The 19,416-nt window shown below is 42.1% G+C and overlaps 1 protein-coding gene across 5 annotated transcripts; it reads right to left on the reverse strand.

The window, feature by feature from the left end:
- Positions 1 to 823: 823 nt before the first annotated feature.
- slain2 (SLAIN motif family, member 2) lies at positions 824 to 19,006 on the reverse strand. Of its 5 annotated transcripts, none has more exons than XM_030050075.1 (10): positions 18,525 to 19,006; positions 14,489 to 14,631; positions 8,370 to 8,540; positions 8,100 to 8,273; positions 7,663 to 8,016; positions 7,406 to 7,552; positions 6,008 to 6,091; positions 4,417 to 4,455; positions 3,735 to 3,942; positions 824 to 2,571 (listed from the first exon to the last, which is right to left on the reverse strand). In XM_030050075.1, exons 1-10 carry the CDS (start codon positions 19,004 to 19,006, stop codon positions 2,508 to 2,510), a joined length of 1,866 nt encoding a protein of 621 aa, XP_029905935.1. In that variant the 3' UTR covers positions 824 to 2,507. The 5 variants fall into 5 exon arrangements, with proteins under 5 accessions (XP_029905935.1, XP_029905934.1, XP_029905938.1 ...); XM_030050074.1 differs by having other exon boundaries at positions 6,008 to 6,094; XM_030050078.1 differs by lacking the exon at positions 4,417 to 4,455.
- Positions 19,007 to 19,416: the final 410 nt, after the last annotated feature.

The raw sequence follows: 19,416 nt of genomic DNA on the forward strand, positions 1-19,416 counted from the left end.
ATATGACATAAAACCTGCTGAAAACGGAAGACATTTGTTCTGGGATCCTGATGACTCAACACATTCCAGTGTGTCACATGTTATCTCATTTGTCCTGTGCAACCATCAGGTCAAAATATAGTGCAAGTGATTTTTTTCTTTCTCCACAAATAAATAAATAACCTGGTTTGGAACAGTACTGCTAATTAATACGGTTGTTTTTCTTTCAGAAATGTTAAGTTGTTATTACAAATCCTCTCTGGTGACATAATACCAACTAAACATCTCAATGAAAAGCTGGTTACATTGCATGATGCTTGATTCAGTGTTGTGATGGTTTCCTTTAAAAAAAAAAAAAAAAAAAAAAAGACATAATAATGATGCAATTATGTTTGATTTTTAATTTCACCATATTGAAGGTACCTTGATAACCTATTTGTCCAAACTGATTCCAATGTGCAGCCTTTAGTATGTCAGCCCTTTTTGGTTTCTGGGTTTACCTTTTTTTTCTTTTTTTCTCCGTTGTTTCTCTCCATGTTTTCACTATACAGTCTCAAACCGTAAAGCCATTTGAGAATGTAGCAGTGACTGGAACTTGACCTATGATTTTCAAAGGAGAATGTTGTAGACAGAGAGGACTCTAGATTGCACCAAATCACACCAACAGTGTACACACAAAGTGAAGATAAAGTCAGTTTTGCTTTAACGTAGGTACATGAGGTTAGTACGGGTTTGAATAAAAAGTTCACTCTAGAGCTGCAGCCCAAAATCCAGTTGCCACATCTGTATAAGAAACTTGCATTTCTTTAGTCTATTGAAGTCTCAAAAATAGGCAAAAGGAAAGAACACCTTTTCAGCTTTTATTTGAAATGTGAGTTTACACAGGGAAACTGAATGTCATGTTTGTGGATATAAAAAAAAATTCAATAACAAAAACTTTCACACAAAAGGTGTGGCATGTCTTTTTGCAACATTCGTTCTAGCTTCCCACTGAATCTGAGCTTTGACAGAGGCACCTCTCTCTTTAATAAATAGTTTCATTTACAGAATGAGCAATTAGTTATAAATATGAAGGCCCATATTAAACATATTTTTTTAAAAAAGCAATTATAAATGTTTTGATTCAATTACAAAAAAAACTCCAAACACAAATAGGCAAGCAAATCAATCAAGCAGAGATGCAAAACTGCAAATAATATTGGCAATCCAGAAATTGGCACAAAAAAATAAATGAACAAGTACAGCATGTTCAAAATAAACTGAAACTTTAAATTATAGGCACTAGTTTAATAATACCCAGCACACCAATTACTAGACACCACCCCTAACATTCGCGCACCTCTTGATTCATTTTTAAAGCACAAGAGGCAATGGACACTCTGAACTTACTGAACATTTCTTGAATAGTGAAGATATTTTCTGCTCTTTCTCATGGCATGGATGTTTCACACTGACAATGTTGTTGCAGGGGTTACATTAACTATCAAAGTGGCTCTCTGTGCTTGTTTTCATTGGCTGCAAGGCTTTAATTATGACAGAAAAATTTAGAAAGCTCAGGTTTCTGATGAGCTCTTGTAAATTACATATTTCATGGAGACCAAATGTCAAATTGATCTAAAACTGAAGAAAAAGAGGAATATCCTTGCTTGTTCAATATGAGCACTTCAGAGGAAAGTATGATTTTGGCAAACTGTGGTACAAGTTTGTCAGCTCTGAGGCTTTGGCCTACATTTGTCATTTGTTACCTGGGCTCCTAATAAAAGGAATTACAAATCCTGTTTTGACACAAGCAAACAAAATGAAGGCTTTGGAGAGTTAGCTTGCCGTTGAGGTTCAAAATGTACATTTAACTATTTTAATCTTAATACAAATACTGATATGGATGTTTGGACATAAACTTAAATAATTTGAATAAATAATTTCCAAAAGAAACGTGTGCATACATTCTGGCTTAATTCACTAGAGGAAAAATTCTTAAATGACACAACCATACAGAGGTGCTTTCACTGCCGCAAGACACCAACAATTCTCTAACATTAAGGGACATTTTACCTGCACAGCATCATCATAGAGATCTCTCACTAACATCTGTTGAACACAGAGCGTAAAAAGAGAAATGCGTTGAAACATTTCAACCTGAGGGAGTGAAAGATGAAAATGGGAGGGGAGTGGGAGGAGAGCTGGAGATATGGTGATATGAACCGTTATGACAGAAAACTGCAGACACACTGAGGCAGGTGAGGGTGTCCTCTGGTGGCGGAGCTGGAGTTGGGCTGGTTTCTTTGGCATTTTCTGGGCCGTCTGCACTACATGCCTGACCGCTCCAGAACCTCTCCACGCAGAGAAACACAATGGAAGGTCCTCTTTGATACAATGTAGACTTTGTCTTTTGTGTTTTTTTCATTTTCTTTTGACATAGTCTCTCTCTCTTTTCATGGTAAAAGTAATCTTGGTAGATAAAGTGCCGTATTGTCATGTCTGCCTCCTTGTGTTCATGGTTTAACTAGAGAGCCCCCTGCTGGCCAGCCTCAGTAACAGCCTTCTCTCCAGTTCTCACCTGTGCCACTGTAGGTCCGAGGAGCAGGCAGAGACCTGAGAGGATGATTTAAAAAAAAAAAAAAAGAAAAAGAAAAAAGAAAATGAAGAAAAATGACATCATATTATAATGCTTGTCACATATTGTGCCTGGCAATACCAAGCAAGCTTATATCTTCAGTTACAGAGTTTAGAGGAGGCTATATGGACACAAATACCTCTGACAAAAAACACTAATATTGTGACAGTGTTATAAGAATGATGATTGGTGCTTAATAACATATTTACACCAGAGCTATTTCATGAACAATCATCAGTAATGTTAATGTGATGACCAAGCAAGTAGAGGCAAATAATACTAGAACAGTCAAATAAGTTCAGACAATTGCACCACTTCATTGTAATGCAGCCTTTAAAGTGATAGTTTGGGTTCTTACCTATATAATGCTCTTTGCTACTGTGAGTGAAACAGACCCTCCAAGTTTGACCCATCAGCTCCTCCCCTGTTGTGAGAACTAGCGCTTCACTGGGAGTGTGGAAACGCAAAATAAATGTGTCATGTGTCCCTGGCTCAGCAAACAACACGATTTTGAGTGATGACTCAAAGCTGGAAACATGTTTTGAAGGATGCACAACACACGTTTGTTTGGGATTCATTATCGATGCTCTTTTCCAGCTACCTTGCCAACAATATCACTATGCAACAGCTACAGCTACCAGGTGTGTGGACAAATGTCACAACGCTGAGGGGAGCTGTTGTGTAGTGATACAGAAACAAAGTAGTTCTACCAGACAGCAGACAAGCGAACTGGAAAAGAGCACTGATAATGAATCTCAAATAAATGTGTTTTTGTGCACTCTTCAAAACATTGTTCCAGCACTGGGTCATCATGCTAAATGATGTTGTTTTCTGGGCCAGGTACACTTGATATATTTTGGAGAGGAGTCCTGGTGAAGCACTCGGTCTTAGGATAGGGAAGGGGCTGACAGGTCAAACTTGAAGGATTTATTCCACTTGTGTGGAGAAATAACACTAAATGGGAAAGAACCCACTTTATCACTTTAAAACTAGGATAACACAATATTTATCACAATACCACAATATCCAAAATCCCAAATGATGTCTCATATTAAGATAGTGACATCAATATATCAATATATATATAGCACCCATCTTTTCAGTACAAAGATGTAGACGTTGTGTGTGGAGATGTGTGTACCTGCGCACAGGCTGGGCCAGTTTGCTGCGGGGCAGAGGGATGCCCCCTCCGGCAGGGGCACTGGGGCGAGGCAGGCCGCTGCGTGGAGGAGCCAGGGAGCGTGTGGGCGTGGAGGTGCCAGAGCCCGGGTTGGACGTGGCCTTCACTGGCTGCCTCAACGCCAGCGGAGACGGGGTGGCTGGAGTTCGCAGCTTACTGGGAGAGGGCACTGCAGACATGCAGGGCAGAGGGACAGGGGACAGAACATGAAACATCATTCAAACATGACTGGATTATGACTCTGTTGTGGTAGATTATACTGGCAGAGTTTCAGCGATGATCAAAAGCACAATGGTGTGAAGTAGAATAATACATGATGCAATATTTCACTATGTCTTAAACAGCAAATATATGGACTTTTACTAACCACATTCATCACAGCTCAGAAATCAAACAATACTTCTATGATGAATTTAAAAAGCTACACACACAAATAATAATAATAACAACAAATAAACAGAAGAGGACAACTAACTACAGCTGCCTACTATGCACGTTCATGTGTGACAGAATGAGAGTGAGACACACATGGCATCTACTAGTGATAACCAGGAGCACAGAGTGTAGCACGACATCAACACAACCACAGCGAGGAACCACAGTCACAATACTGAAAAGTTGGGAACCCTCAGTGAATACTCACTGAAATCACCTTCTTCTCCAAAGCAACAGGATAGAGGGACTAGACAAGACGAAGACAGGAGAGACTCAGCTTAATTCAGAGCTGTGAGGAAACTTAACATGTGACATGGATGGGAGGGGGGCGGGGGGGTTGAATGTGGTATCTCTTATGGACTGTGTATTTTTTCTATGTAACGGTGATGCTATGTGAGTCCTGACCACCCATCCTTTGTTGAAATGTGGCAGACAGTGATGAAGAGATGAGGAAGCTGACAGCATGTTGAAGGGCTTTCTGCTGTCAGAGCGATTCTGTGAAGCCCAGATGAGTCTAAAGGTACGAAGCAGCCCGGTGTCACTGGAGGGGGTGCTGTGTTACCATGTGCCAAGAGGTTTCATTCCAACACAAAGTGTATCCATTTTGGAAACACAGTACTTAAAGGAATCCCATTAATGATCATTTCAAAAATGCAGATGATTTTACACTCAGAAAGGGAACTATGTATGGTGTAAGCAAAACTCTTCATATGACTCCAGTGTAAAAGTAACATCTCTTCTTTCATGTCAATATGTCATATGTGGGACATTCATTTTGGGATTAAACACTTCCTATTTGGTGTGATGGCCACATGTGCACTTCCTGTGGTCATTCCTCAGTAGCACAAGGACAAGTCTGACAAAATATCATTGCAAAGTATTTTCAGTTTTCACATTACATATCCCACTTGTTGCTGATCAAGACTCTGAAATGATTTCCTTAACCAAACAGTTGTTAACTCCTTCAAGGTTTTGTGGTAGTTCAGATCTGGTTTACTAACAACAGGAACAGAAGGGATATAACCATTAAAAAAATAAGCACATAAAAGATCTAGCTTGTACAATGTAATGGCTGTCATAGACCTCTTGCTGAACCTGATCTCACTTTGATCTTTGAAATGTCATTAAAGTTTTATGTAACATAAGAACTATGTATGTATATCTGGTGTATTCCAGTTAATGATAAGAGAAGAAAACAGGAATGGTACAAAATTTTAAGTTTGATCCTATATAAGGAGAACATTAAAGATGGCTAATAGAATAACACAGGAACAGCAGAGACCTGTCACTGTAACATTACTGTGCCTATACGCTTAATGTCATTTTCTATAGAAATAGCCTGACTCACCCCTAAGCTGTTTTAGTTCTCTCTTTGAAATATGAATGTAATTGTATCTTTTTAGTGAGGTGGCCATACCTGGAGGAGGTACGAACTTGTGCTGTTGTCTTCACTAACAAACCTCTTCTCTCCGTCCTCCTTCCTTTTTTTGACATATAGCAAGCTGCCTTCTTGTATTTCTCAAAATGGCCAAGAGGGCATGGAACAACAAAGATGGAGGCTAACAACACACACCAAGTCCACTTTCTATCTCAGCGTGGAGATAGCTGGAGTGGACATTAAGGCTGCCCTGCCAGACGTGCATCAGTATGTCTTATCCATGTAGGCTCCATCCCAATATATCTCTCCTGTCACTTATAAATTTCACTACAGCAATCTGCACCTTTAGTACACAAGCAGCTGACTGTGAATAATGCATCATTGCTGCATCCTTTCACGTTGTCCAGAAGCAGGCTGTTACCTCGGAGGGCAGATGGGCTTTGGAGGTGCTGTTTGGGTTTCGGGGAGGAGCGAGAGGGGGCCGAGTACCTTGGGATTTGGGCTGCTGCTGGAAAACAGGGACAGTTGAGCATGGGAGTCAGAGCTTGTTCTGACTGAGATTCACAACACTATCAGGGGAAAAGGGGCTAGTGAGGCAGTGGAGGCCAGCCAAGCCTGAGTGAGTTCTCAGCCAGAGATGCAGTCTTAGACCACTAGGGGGCTCCGCAGCCAAACAGTCGCAGGCGGCTCAATTCAGGAGGAGAACGAGCAGGCTGCCAGGTTAAACAGCCAATCTACCAGTCTCAGCACAGAGAGAGGAGGGGTTGGGTGAGACAGGTAGCACATGCTTTACAGTCGAGAGGTCAAAGAGAGAGGCAGGAGTTGAGGTGTCACACATGCCCAGTACAGCCAACGCTCAGGCCGAGAAACACGGACAACTATCAAGACAATACATCTCTCAAATGCAGATATATGTCTTGGTGGGCTTAACGTATACAAATACAGATCTACAACAGCAGAACAAAATCTCTGATCTATTGTGTAAACAAAATCAGTTCACTGTCCAAAAAAACTTCACTTGGACCGTCATGAGCACCGTGTCCCTCAGAGACCTGGTTAAGACAGGATAAAGCTGTTTAACTACAAGTTTAACCAGCTCAAATCTGCCCTTTGACCGTTTTTTCTCTGCCTCTAGTAGTCGAGAGGGAGGTCACTGGGAGGTCTGTTTACCTCTTTTTAAGGAAATACATTAGAAAAGGACAGTGTTCACTTAGAGAGGTTGGATCTTAAGATCTTAGATTTTGTCTCTAAAAGTTTATATTATTTAAGACAATACTAGTGCAACTGATACCAGGGGAGGCCTTTGATTCTTATGTTGCTGGCACCATGCTCTAATTCTGTATGACGTGTTTGATTTGGAGTGAAAGTGATGCAAAAAGGAAGAGGGAAAGGATGCGTGTCAGGAGAAGGTATTAAAACTGAAAATGATCAAAGACAGAGGATCCCAAAACACCACAGCCAAGGCACTACAAAGCAACAGAGCTTTTTAAAGGTGCAGCCAAAAGGAGCAGAATCCCCACTCACACAATGCCTGACTAAAGATTATGCAACATGTCATAATGTTAAATGTTTAGTGTACTTGGAGAGCAAAACAAAAATGTTATTTATTAAAGTCAACAGACAATACAAAGTGATATCAATTATAGATAGAACAATCTCTGTCTCTGGTAGCTACTACAGAGTAAAGGTGACTTTGTTCTTTGTTTTAGAAAGAAAGCAGAATGAATTCAACTTTGTGCATGTGGGTCTGTCTCTAATATTCTTTGTATGTTACACTGTTATACTCAATAACATCCTATCTTCTTTGTGCAATACTCACTAGCAGACTGGCTCTGATGTCTGGGAGAGCCTCCATTTGGCACTTGCAGGTTGGACTCACAGCTGCGGCTGTTCTTGACGGGCTCTGGGGCCTGGGCCGCTACTGCTGAGGAGCGAGTGAGGTTGGGAAGACTACGACGCAGCTTTTCTACAACAGTAGCAGAAAGAGTAGAAAATAAACTTACACTGCTGAGTGTTTGACATCAGCTACAGATGTACAACATGTCAATCTGGGTTTGTCTGCCAGCGCCTTCCTACCTTCGTTCTTGACCACATTGGTCTGCAGGTCGGGCCCGTGGCCCTGCAGAGAGTGGCGAGGCTGCTGCAGGCGGCTGATGATGGGCTGAGGTGAGCCGCGGCTGTGGCTATATTCAATAGAGCGGGCTGGGGAACGTGAGCGGGGTGAGTTCCTGGGAGAGGCACGGGGAGAGTGCCGAGGTGAGGGGCTGAAGCGGTTTGAGGGCAGGTGGAACGCAGGGTGCACTGCCTCTTCCTCGTCCTCCAGACTGTGTGCGTCTAACTCCTGGTCGCTGAAGGTGCTGCGCCGCAGTGAGTGGCAGGATGAACCTGAGCTCCGCCTGGACGCTGTCGCAGCATAGTCCTGTCTCAAACCTGACAAGAGATGCACTCTCAGTTAGGAGGCAGTGTAAATAACACCCAGTACCATTAAAGAAAAGACTGATATTGATACATACTCTCCTCCTGCATGCGTGCCAGTATCTGGACATCAGTGACGTCATTGAGTTTGTAGGTGGTTGAGGAGCCCACTGAGTCCTCATCCATTTCTGAGGTGCTGAGCTCACTGTCCACTGACGATTGTGGGCTCACCGCTGGAGGATTTCTGTCTGCTGCGGCGTTACGCTGGTGAACTGGCAAGGAAACAACATGAACAAATACCTTACATGAACACATTTCAGCAACATAAATGTCCTACAATTGTTATCAAACGATAGAGAGCCCCCTACCTGCATTCCCAGGCATTAGCTGCTGTCTGACAATGGGCACTCTGCTAGGGGTGGAGGAGGGGGAGTTGAAGCCACTGCTGTAAGGGCTGTTTGCCGTGTTTGTGCTATATGGGCTTCCATAGCCAACTTGTGGGCTGTAGGGGCTTCCATACAGGCTCCTGCGCTTGTTAGCTGTGAAGAGTCAAAGAAGAAGTGGGATAAACTACAACATCAATTCACCACAAGAAGGGAGATGGACTTGCTTGGCATTATGTTATATTAACTGACTTGTAAGTGTATTCTAGTTGACAAGCTAAAAAGGTGATCACTGCAAGCTGCAATTACAACAACAACAACAATAATAATAATAATAATAATACTGTTTCAGAGTTTAAGTTAGGAAATACAGAGAAGGGATCAAAAAATGAAGAAATTCTGGGACATTGCTCTTGAGATATGCAACAATTCTTGTAATTGCTAATGTTTGAAGCATTCAGAGTCACCATTGTGCCTTGTTGCAAATCACCCTGTCTAGTTAAGGGTATAAGCAGATGATGCAAAATGTGTTAGAGAATGTGTGAAATTTGGCACCATATCTTGTCGAGTCACAGAAGAATACATTATTTCATCTGACACGTATGTGAACACTGCTGCAGCACAAATCAAAGCCCCTAAAGATGCACTTACATACTCTAATATTCACCTAAGCCTGTTGGCCGTCCCAGGACTTTACTGCATCTTACGTACAACTGACCATTTTGTGAAAGCTCTGCAGTGCACTGGCACTTGCAAACTGGCATTCAAGAGTCTCTTAAAACATATGGTAGGCGTGGGTCTGACAGAGAGCTCCTTCATCATTAGCTGGCAGAAACACTTAACAATACATGCCATTCAAGCCATACACAGAGTTAATAAGAGGACAATGCAATTCTCTGTGAAACTGAAACAGCAGAGAGCTCCACAAAGTCCCATTGAGGCAGATTGTTTGCAGTGCCTGGTCTCAGACATGAGATCCTGGCCTGGACAGGCTGCTGGTCACTGGAGGATTTCAGTGGTTTGGCTGACTAGTATTTTATACTGCAGACCGCTCCCCTCAGCTAATACCCAATCAGTGCTTGTTCTGTGCTGAATACTGTCCCATAATTTCCAAGGCCGCTCGTTTACTCATCCCTCTGTTTCTTTCTCCCTCCCTATCAGAATGTGTTTACACAGCTGGGTGGTGACTGGATAGGAGCCTTTTATGATCAGCTCTCTCTCCTTTCCACATTACTCTTTCCACTCTCTCCCTCTCTCTCAGTGCTCTGCACTCTGTTCTCCTGCATTATTTAGGAAATACCACCATGTCCACACTGCTGCCATCCTCACGGATCATCTGCTGAGGAATGTCAACAACAGGACAACATTTACGTCCATACCACCCTACACCATTAACCAAAGGTCGCTTCATTTTCCGTGCAAAGACAGACCGAGCTAAGAGATTAAAACTGCTTATCCGGTTATAAAAAAAAGTCTGTGCTGAAATCAAAACAATCATGTAAGCCATCTGCCCAGCCTTACTGTATTCTTGTGGCTGCCAATATTATCCTTTATGCTAACACTCCTGATAAACAGAGCACCCTAAGTGACATATTTGTATCCAGCTGCTGAGGGCTCAGGCTGCCCTCTGAGAGGCACCTCTGTGTGTTTAGTATCTGCTGCTGTGGAGCAGAGGAGCCACACCACACATGATTAGGACTGATCAGCCTATTCTTGATTCCTGGAGGCATATATAACTTAACCTAACACCCAGTTCAGGCCAACAGTGACAGAGTAGACTGTCTGTTTAAGTCTGCTGTCTATGATCACATGGACTGAATTAAGGGCGTGCAACAACAAATCCCCGAACAGTAACCATAAAGCCAGAGAACCTTGCTAGCTTGTCTGCAAAAGACAAGCCTCATTTTATTGTCCCAATAATCATACAACATGCTATTATGTAGTAGGCTACAGCAACACTAACCTGAGACTCCCTGTCCTTTGTGCAATGTAAAATATTTGTTGAAACAATCATCTTACAGACAGTTCTTCTCTCTGACTAGCAACCAATAACGGCCCACAGAAAAGGCAACTAGCGGTCAAGGCTGAGTACTTTTTTCCCCCAAAGGCTGCCCCTAAGCAGTGCTTCCTAACCCTAACCATGAACGTAACCATTGCCTAGGAGGCAGTGCTTCCTCATAGACACAATGGGGGCAAACAAACACAGAGAGTGTTCCACATAAATGAATTGGATTTCTGTGTTTTGCCACTGTTGGTGTGATTTCCTTGTGAGCTGGTTCTTAGCTGCAAAATCATGAGGGGAGCTGCTGCCCATATGGTCCCAGCTAGGGGTTCAGAGTCAGAGGGTTTGCAAGGGGTCAGAAGTCAGCAGGCTCTATCACAGCAGCTCCAGCAGTAAATCTTTACTAGGAAGAGACACGGATGAATCTACAGGGATCTGCAGCACAGGGACCAACCAAAATAGAGTGTCCTCAAATCCTCCATCCTAAAACAAATCGTAATCAAAAAAAGAGAAGAGCCTCTTTCTGCGCCTGCTGATTAGTGCAGTTTCTATTTGCTGCAATGTGAAATAGAACAAGAGGCCTTTCCTTATTGACAGTTTGTCTGTGGAATCATTAGGGCAGTGTCTGCTGGCAAAGAAACAACTCAAATGAAGTGAGCACACACCAGCCTGACAAAAAATGTGTAACCTAGAGAGTCTCAGGGTTAGGGAGAGGGAAAGAAGACAGTGTTTGGCATTGAGGTCTACTTGATATTTTAAAAAAAGGCTTAAAACAGACATGGAAAGCTTCAAGCATTTCACATGAGAAGAGGAAACAGAGGGGCTTATTGTGAATCAGAAAAAAACATGCAAAAGGAGGAAACTAGCAGGGAAACGAAACAAGGAGCTGGCCTACCATACACCATTACGCCAGTGAAATAGCATTGCTGCTGAACTGGATAACATGAAATAAATAAAGCAGTTCGGTCTTACTATTATAGTTAACTCAGGCAGTGATCTCATGGAGTAGCCCTCCTCCCTGCTGTCAGTTACATAAGTGAGGCACAGTGTTTCAGGATTCCATTTAACAGGGTGTGCACAGACAAAAGGCCTGGTCACCATGGACAAACTGAGGCTAAAGTTTGTGTTTGAAATATGTTGGTGTGTTATGTGTGTGTAGCTGGCACCACAGGCAAGCACACATGTACATTTCTTCCTCTCAAATTTGTATGGTAAGAGATAGGAGAGTCTTTACTGTGAGTAAGATCTCTTCCTTTGCCAATACAAACTCCACCAACGCCATGGCAACAGGCTTTCTACAGTGCTCTCAGGGACTGGGTGTGAAGACAAGTAGCCAGGAGCCATGAGGGTGTGTCTGTGGTGAGTCTCTCTTTCACTCACAGTGCAAGTGCACTCTGCATGTCATAGAGCCTCCCTCCTCTCTCCTTAGGTAGAGAGGCAGAGAAAAGAGAGCTCACTTGTAACATATTTACTACTACAGACACTGTAAATGTCATTACGTTTCCACAACCTGGTCAATGAACAGGCTGAACTCCTTGGAGGATATAAGTTCTGTGAATCTTTTTTTTTATAATCCATTATGGAACTGACACCAGTGTTCACAATGCCAATGAAGGAGAGCAGAGAGCTAACAGTGACTAGGATATGGATATGGTTAAAAAAAAAAAAAAATCTCTCTCTCTCTTTCTATATACTGTATATAGATATAGATATATATATATAGATAGATAGATAGATCTATATATTGATAGATATTATGATTGCAGTATAGTGGAAATTATCATTTTTGTAACATAACTTTCATTTTCACTGAGGAAAAACACCATAATACTTCATTTATTATGGTACTGTGTCACACATTTTACCTTTACCAAAAAACTGCAGCACCTAAGATTTGGCTACTGCATTTGGCCATACAGCGATTTTGATATTATCTTGATTATTTGTTCAGCCCTAAATGTGGCTGTAGGGACACTTGTAATGATTACTGTATCCTCTTTCCACACCTATAGTGATGATATCACCACCCAAAGCTACATTTCCCTAAACCCCACTGAAGTGGCTAATTATCAGTAGCATTAGTCATCTACTGCACAACAAGTATGCTTTCCTCATTAAGAGTGCTCTTAGGATAAATCACAAAGGCACAAAGCCATTGGCAGGACAGGTGCCCCTGACACCAAATGTCTGGATGCCCCTGATCAAGAGGCAGCCGTCAAGCCAGGTGCTGTTCAAAGCCGGTGTTGTGCAACTGAGTTACATAGATACATCCTCTCCAGTGAACAACCTTCAGTGGACTGTTGCTCAATATGATCCAACTGTCACATGGACATACCTCTGTAAAAATGGAACTGACCGCTCTCGTTTTAGCTGAAAGGATTTGAGGCCTGTCCTCCTCACTGAGGATTTAACTATAATTAGTATCTCACAAAAGCTGAGAAAACAGCCACAGCACGAGTTTAAAGGACAAAGGATGATACAAAGAAAACATAACATGTACTCTTCTTACTTGATAGCTTGTGTCAATGCTTAGGTGAGGCATGGCACCAAAAGCAGCAAGCAGAGAGAGGAAAGTCAGGAGACTGTTTGGAGAGTGTTAGGGAGAAGGGAAAGAATTTCAAATGCAGCATGACATGCTTAATTTGAACATCAGCAGTGGTCACAGAGCCACACAGGCTGCACCTGCAGAGGGTCAAAAAGTGTCCTACAGAGTGTCATGCACAACCATCCATGTGCACAACTACACACATTTAACTCTGCACCAGGGGACACAGATGTCACCGTGACACCAATACACTTCTCGGGAAGAAAGCCAGGGTTTCTGGTGAAAATACCAACTCACAACCATTTTGGCAATATAATATAACTCATCCAGAATGAACTAATTTCAACAGAGGGTAGCACAGCATGTTTGCTGGTACCAACATCTCTATGACCCATGCTCTAGTGATTACATAATGGTATGATTATGAATTTCTGGGGAGAAAAGCCAGTGATTCAGCAAACTAATACATAGGAATGCACCTGAAAGTGGAACAAATCTTGGCAACAGGTTATTTAAAGCAGAGATGCCAAATGTGCCAAAGTGCAGTACTGTAAATTAAATATTACTCAGATGCATAAAACAGTGCAAAGGAGCAAGCAACAAAAAGGGAAACACTGAGTCCTTTCCAATACTTTAACTTTAAATTAAGTTAGCAAACAAAAGCATTATTAAGTGGATAAGCATTTATACAACCTCTAAAAGAAAAAAAAACAATAAGAGTCTTACAAAATAAAGAGGGGGGAAATTAAGAGAAAAGAAAGAATAATTGTCAGGTGTGATAATTGTTTTGACAATCCAAAAATGCATGGCAGTAAGCAACAACAAGGAAAATGTTACTGAATAATTTTGATCAGGCTGTAGAGACGTACATCCTCTGAGAGCAAACACAGACAGCAGCTTTTCACAGCTGTGGAAAATCCGTTTTTAGTCTCCTTTCCAGTGCCCTGATGGTTATGGTAATCTTAAAAATATTCGTGTTGGTCACATGCTACATAGTTTCACTGATACTGCATAGGCTTTTGTGAGCTATAAAAAGGTTTATCATGTTACACTGATTACAGATGATTTTAAAGTTAGTTAGAATTGGTTTTATGATAAAGATGAAGTATCTGTTCTCCCATAATGACTCACTTCACACATAATTAGGCAAGAAAAAGCAAACATGTCATGCCTAATTTAATACAAATGGCTTTTAGCTCTATTAGAGATGAGATCATGAACACAGATTTCCAAAAAAACAAACAAACAAACAAACAAACAAACAAACAAAAATTGGAGTTGCTGTGCAGAAAAATATGAAATCCTTGAAGAGGAAAAACAGACAATCAATTGTTTTCTCATATGTTGGGCAGGAGGGTGGCACACTGAGCATGGAAACTGTCTTTCAACAAGAGAACACAGGTTCAAGCCATGCAAGAGAGTTACCCTACGTGGATCCACAAAATATGACATTATTATGAATCATTATTAGACTGAACAATATACTGGATATGCTTGTGTTGAATGTGCTTTCTCCCCTCTCATGAGCGGCAGAGAGAGGTGGGTGGTGTTGTTTACCCGCCATAGTGAGATCCAGTCTGTGGATGAGGGAGCGCTTGGCCGACTCCATGTCAGGACTGGGGTTGTCCAGAGCCTGGCGGCACCACACGATAGGACTCAAGGATTTCTGAAGGGGGCTGTTCAGTTTCGCCTCATACAGCCTGGAAAAAAAAAAAACATAATTGCATACACAATTAACAGATAAAATAAAGCTGATAAAGCAGCACAATCATCTGCATGGTGAAAGAGACACCCGTTACTAGTATGTGCTGGAATCACCAAAAATCCTCTGATGTGATTATCACAGCACTAATAAACAGTTATGATATGGTGCACTAGGCTATTTCAATTTTCTTTTGACTTCAGTGTTAAAATCAATTAGCACAGGGCGCCATGTATAAGTAAAAATTCACAAATGAAGAAACGGTGTGGGCAAAACTGAAATTCAAGACCCAGTGAGTTGCAAGATGATTAAGACATAGGGGAAAGAAAAAACATTTTTAATGTATAAAATTACCACGTATTTTTTCAGATATTACTCTTTTTTCAGTTTTCTTGTGAAATATTGAGAAGTTTCAAAACGCAAGACCATGTCCTCTAGTTATTCAGCAAATGCAACAATCTGAAAAAGCAGTCATTTTTAGGTGGACTGCTCACCACTCTGCATGTGCAGTCTGTGACAGGGGGTCGCAAGTAGGCAAGGGTTTATTTTAAGAGCTGGAGTCACAAACCACAAAGGTTGAGAACCACTGCTTTAAAGTACTCTTTCAGCCACAGTTTTTTTTTTTTTTTTTTTTTTTTTTTTTACCCATTTTTCACAACATTATTTGACAAGAGCATTATTATATAACCTTACATTCAAAGCTCGGAAATTGATACTTGACATTAAAGTGCAGTTCTGTAGGTGAATGTTTCAGAAGTATACCATGTCTGTTTTTTTTCCGCACCCCATGACAAACATCTATGAATGAAAACCTCATGAATACAGCTATTTCTAATACAGAATGCTAGTGAACAAAGGCAGGCTGCATGGGAGAAAGATTGAATATTATAATCAATAGGGGTGTGACCTGATAGACCTAGTTATATGAGGAAATGTATTCACTGAGAGGGAAACAAATAGCTGTGCAGCGTTTTATCGTTGACAACTCCAATCCCATTGAGAGAATAAGAACAAGAAAAAATGCATTTTATGGGTAATGGTTTGACTTTTTTCAGCACAAAAGAAAAGAAAATGTACCTCCAAATTAGCTTTTGTTTTATTTCAGATCATATTTCATATTTACTACTTGTAGGCACTCTTGAGAAACCTGATGTACAGATTTATCTGTCGTCTGAATGTGTCACAGAATGCTGTCATTGTGGGGCTGACTAATAACCCCAAGTATAGCTCTGTGAGGTATGACTCTGTAATGTGGAAATTTTGGTACAAGTGTCTGGTATAGAGCTATCTCTTGTTCTTAACCTTTTTTGTATGGTGTCATGTGTTTTTATATGTATGTACTTGTCTTTTTATGGACTACGAGTCCCAATAAACAAGTTGATGATGATGATGATGATGATGATAACAGGTGACTGGTTACTTTGGCGATTAAGTCTTGAATGTATTGGTGATTCCTTGGAGAAAATACTGCCACTCTGTTTAAGATTTTGCAGAAATTAGTGCTCTATATCTCTGCAGTTATAACTCTATCAATAATGAGGGCAGTGCAACTTATAGCTCTTGCTACAGTTAAGATTGAACTTTTGATAGCATAACTCATATAAAAAAGCAATTAGTTTCTGTCCTTGTTCAGTGGATTGATTCATATTGTATAACCTTCTGAAAACAGAATCTGCAAAGAACAGAATTCTGTTTCAACAATTATTACAGTCCTGCAATACAAAGTTTTAAGTTCATTCAGTTTAAGAGAAGAGAAGAGAAGAGAAGAGAAGAGAAGAGAAGAGAAGAGAAGAGAAGAGAAGAGAAGAGAAGAGAAGCGATTCTACCCAGAAGAAACATCTTGAGTCAGCAGCTGTCAGCTCTGTTTCACCCACAGAGGAAACCTTTCATGATGAGAGCAGTAATAGCTGTACAGGCCACAGCAGGCTAATGCAGAGAAATACAGGCCTCTCTTTAAACTACAGCAGGGGAGTGAAATCTACAACTACACTGTCTCACCTTATGTCAACATGGTTAGTATTCACATCCAGTACGACATGAGGCTATACGTTACACAGCCTACTCTTCCTGCTCCACTCCTCAATGTCATGTATGCTGTATGATGATGTATCATGTCCACACATATCAGAACATGTGACATGCATCTATTGATCAGCTGCACAGCACTGTGGGAGCAGGCAGCACTTTAAATCCACTCTGATACTAACTGAGAGATTACAGGAGTTCATGACAGGGGCAGGTGAGAGCAAGGTACCAGTGAGTAATCCCAGATATCAATCTGAAACAGAGGGCAGAGAAACAGACAGGACAGAATGAGCCGAGACTGGGTTTGTGAGGCCTGGGTGAACCCAGACTGAAAATATAATACCAAAGTTTTATGTTTCGCTCATTCGCACTGGCACAGGCATGGAGCTGAGAAAAGGTTGTTTACTCTGATGATGTGGTTCATAGCTTGCCAGTGAGCTGTGAATTCTCATACCTCGCAGTCATGTCAGTCTTTTTAGTTCCTTGCAACCTAAAATGGGCTGAAGATGACCTGCTTTCAAAGAACAATGCCCTGATGGAAAAGGAGCCAATCAGGGCCGAACAAACCTTTCTTAACAAGACAGAAAACAAGGGCATTCTCTGAGGAAGGCCCATCATTACACTAATGTCAGTCAGTCACTGCAGCCATACAAATAACTGCCCTCTATCCAGTCTAATCTTCTTTAAACCCATCTACCAAGTCAACATGTTTGACATCAGCCATGTAGTAAAGCCTGATCTCTGCCTCTCCAACTGTTAGAGGGATACCCTGGAGTTGGGATGAACGACGAGATTTACACAGCAGCACAAATCCAATCATACTCTCCCGTTTCGAGGATTACACTTTCAAGGGATATCTATGTAAAGCCACCTAACCCTGAAACCCATAAATGCTCAGTGCTGGGGAAATAATGCAAAACCAAATGTGGTGTGAGAGGATTAAGAGTAGGTGTATGAACAATGAGGCCTGCCGGAGTGATTCTGATAAAAATGAGACCGACATGATGACCATCCTTGGCCACAGGACAACACTGCTATATTATTTATAGCAATGTTAAAGCCCTGTAAATAGAAAACATGATGCACTATGTTGGCAAACAGCAGTGATTGACCCTACTTGACTCTGAGCCCTACATCATGTGAGGTACCAGTTTGATTTCACATCCTCAGACTCTTTGCTTTCTCATTTAGGCTGTGCGGCAGTTTTAGCTGTGGTGGCAACTGGTGTGCTAATGGGAGTCCTGACAGGGGACGTAACCATGGCTACGTCTCCCAACCGGCTTCATGCAGGCTTACAACTTCCAGTTTCAGTGTGCACACTGATCTCCTGCCACCACTGCCATGACAAGCCAAGCAATCTGCCACATCACAACATCAAAACTGTTCAACACATCACCAGGGACTGAGACCTCGCAGTGGAGGGCCTGTTGCTAAAAGAGGCCTGCTGCTAGCCCTGCATTTAACTGGATAAACATCAACAGCCGTTTCTGGGGAGAAACATGGTTGCTAGCAAGGTGAGACAGCTGACCATTTGGTTGTGCTCTCATGACAAAGCATGTCTATCTAAAGCTTACGTCAGAGAAGTGGCTTGGCAGCGCCCACATATGAGCCAAACAACATCCCTCAGTCAGTGATCAACAATGCCTCTCGTTTTGTGCAGATGACTTTAGTTTCAGGCGAGCCACTGAGAGGATGGTTATGAATCCAAAAGCCAGGCGCTTGTCATGGTGGCTAATGTCTGGGGCAGCTGTGCCCGGCATTTACAGCTGTCACCAAACACTAGGGGACAACAAACACGGGTGTATGGTGCGTGTAAAAGCTACCACCAGTTACCATAGACAAGTCTGCATGTCAACTGTCACTCACCAGCTGTCTTCATCTTCGTTTAGACAATCCATGTCTTCCAGATCTAATATTTCTACTTCGTCTAGGATTGAGGGTTCCCCTTCGTCTTTAAAGCTTCCAGCGGTTTCTGGATAAAATGAGTTCATACTGGAGACGGAGCTGGCAGCCGATGCCCCTTCAGCCTCATATGCTCTCCTGAAACTGATGCCATCGTAAGACAGTCTGGGGCTCAGACAACGATTATTCTCCAAAAGCCCACCGTAGCCTCCCGTTCCGCCGAACCCCACCCCAGGGAAGCCGGCCAGACCGGCTGCCATCCCGGCTGACAGGGACGACTCGTATCCGGCACTAAGGGGTCTGTGGTTCCCTGACACTGCTCCTGACGAGGACAACAGTGTGGACCTACTCCGAAGCTGTTCATTTTGCTGTTCGAGTTTCTTCACCAAGTCCTGTAGCTTCCGCACCTCCAAGTCCGCGTTGATATTTGAGTTGATATCCTCCATGGTGGCTCCTCAGCTCTACGAAAATATGCGGTGGTCTGTTGAATTGTTAGTCGCTTACCGGCTGATAGTCTCTTAATTTCCGCTTACTTGACTGTTATCTAAGTGTTTAGTGAAGACACTTTGGTGTTCAACGGAGTTGAAAAGCACAACATCGTCATCTTCTCCGGTTATTCCTACGTACGGGTAGGGTCGAGGCCATTTTCACAATACTCGTTGCCAACTGTGAAAGACCAACAGGCGGCGGATACCTTACGTCATCACGTGCCTTATCGGAGACGAGCACGTTACCAACACCTATTTGCGCGCTCATGGCCCCAGCCTGGTTAATACGCGTTTGGTCTTTGTCATGCGAAAACCTCGTATCTACCAATACTCATCTCTTTTACAGCTAGTGTTTTATAGACGACGCA

The sequence above is a fragment of the Myripristis murdjan genome, chromosome 4, assembly GCF_902150065.1.
Source record: "Myripristis murdjan chromosome 4, fMyrMur1.1, whole genome shotgun sequence".
NCBI lineage: Eukaryota > Metazoa > Chordata > Actinopteri > Holocentriformes > Holocentridae > Myripristis > Myripristis murdjan.

What these genes read in the sequence shown, in the direction of transcription:
- slain2 (XM_030050074.1), bottom strand. Translation starts at nt 19,006, where the DNA reads ATGGAGGATATCAACTCAAATATCAACGCGGACTTGGAGGTGCGGAAG. An exon ending in GGCACGCATGCAGGAGGAGA is followed by an intron (nt 8,017 to 8,099) that starts GTATGTATCAAT and finishes ATCTCTTGTCAG; the next exon opens with GTTTGAGACAGGACTATGCT. An exon ending in CTGGCCCAGCCTGTGCGCAG is followed by an intron (nt 2,572 to 3,734) that starts GTACACACATCT and finishes TCATCCTCTCAG; the next exon opens with GTCTCTGCCTGCTCCTCGGA.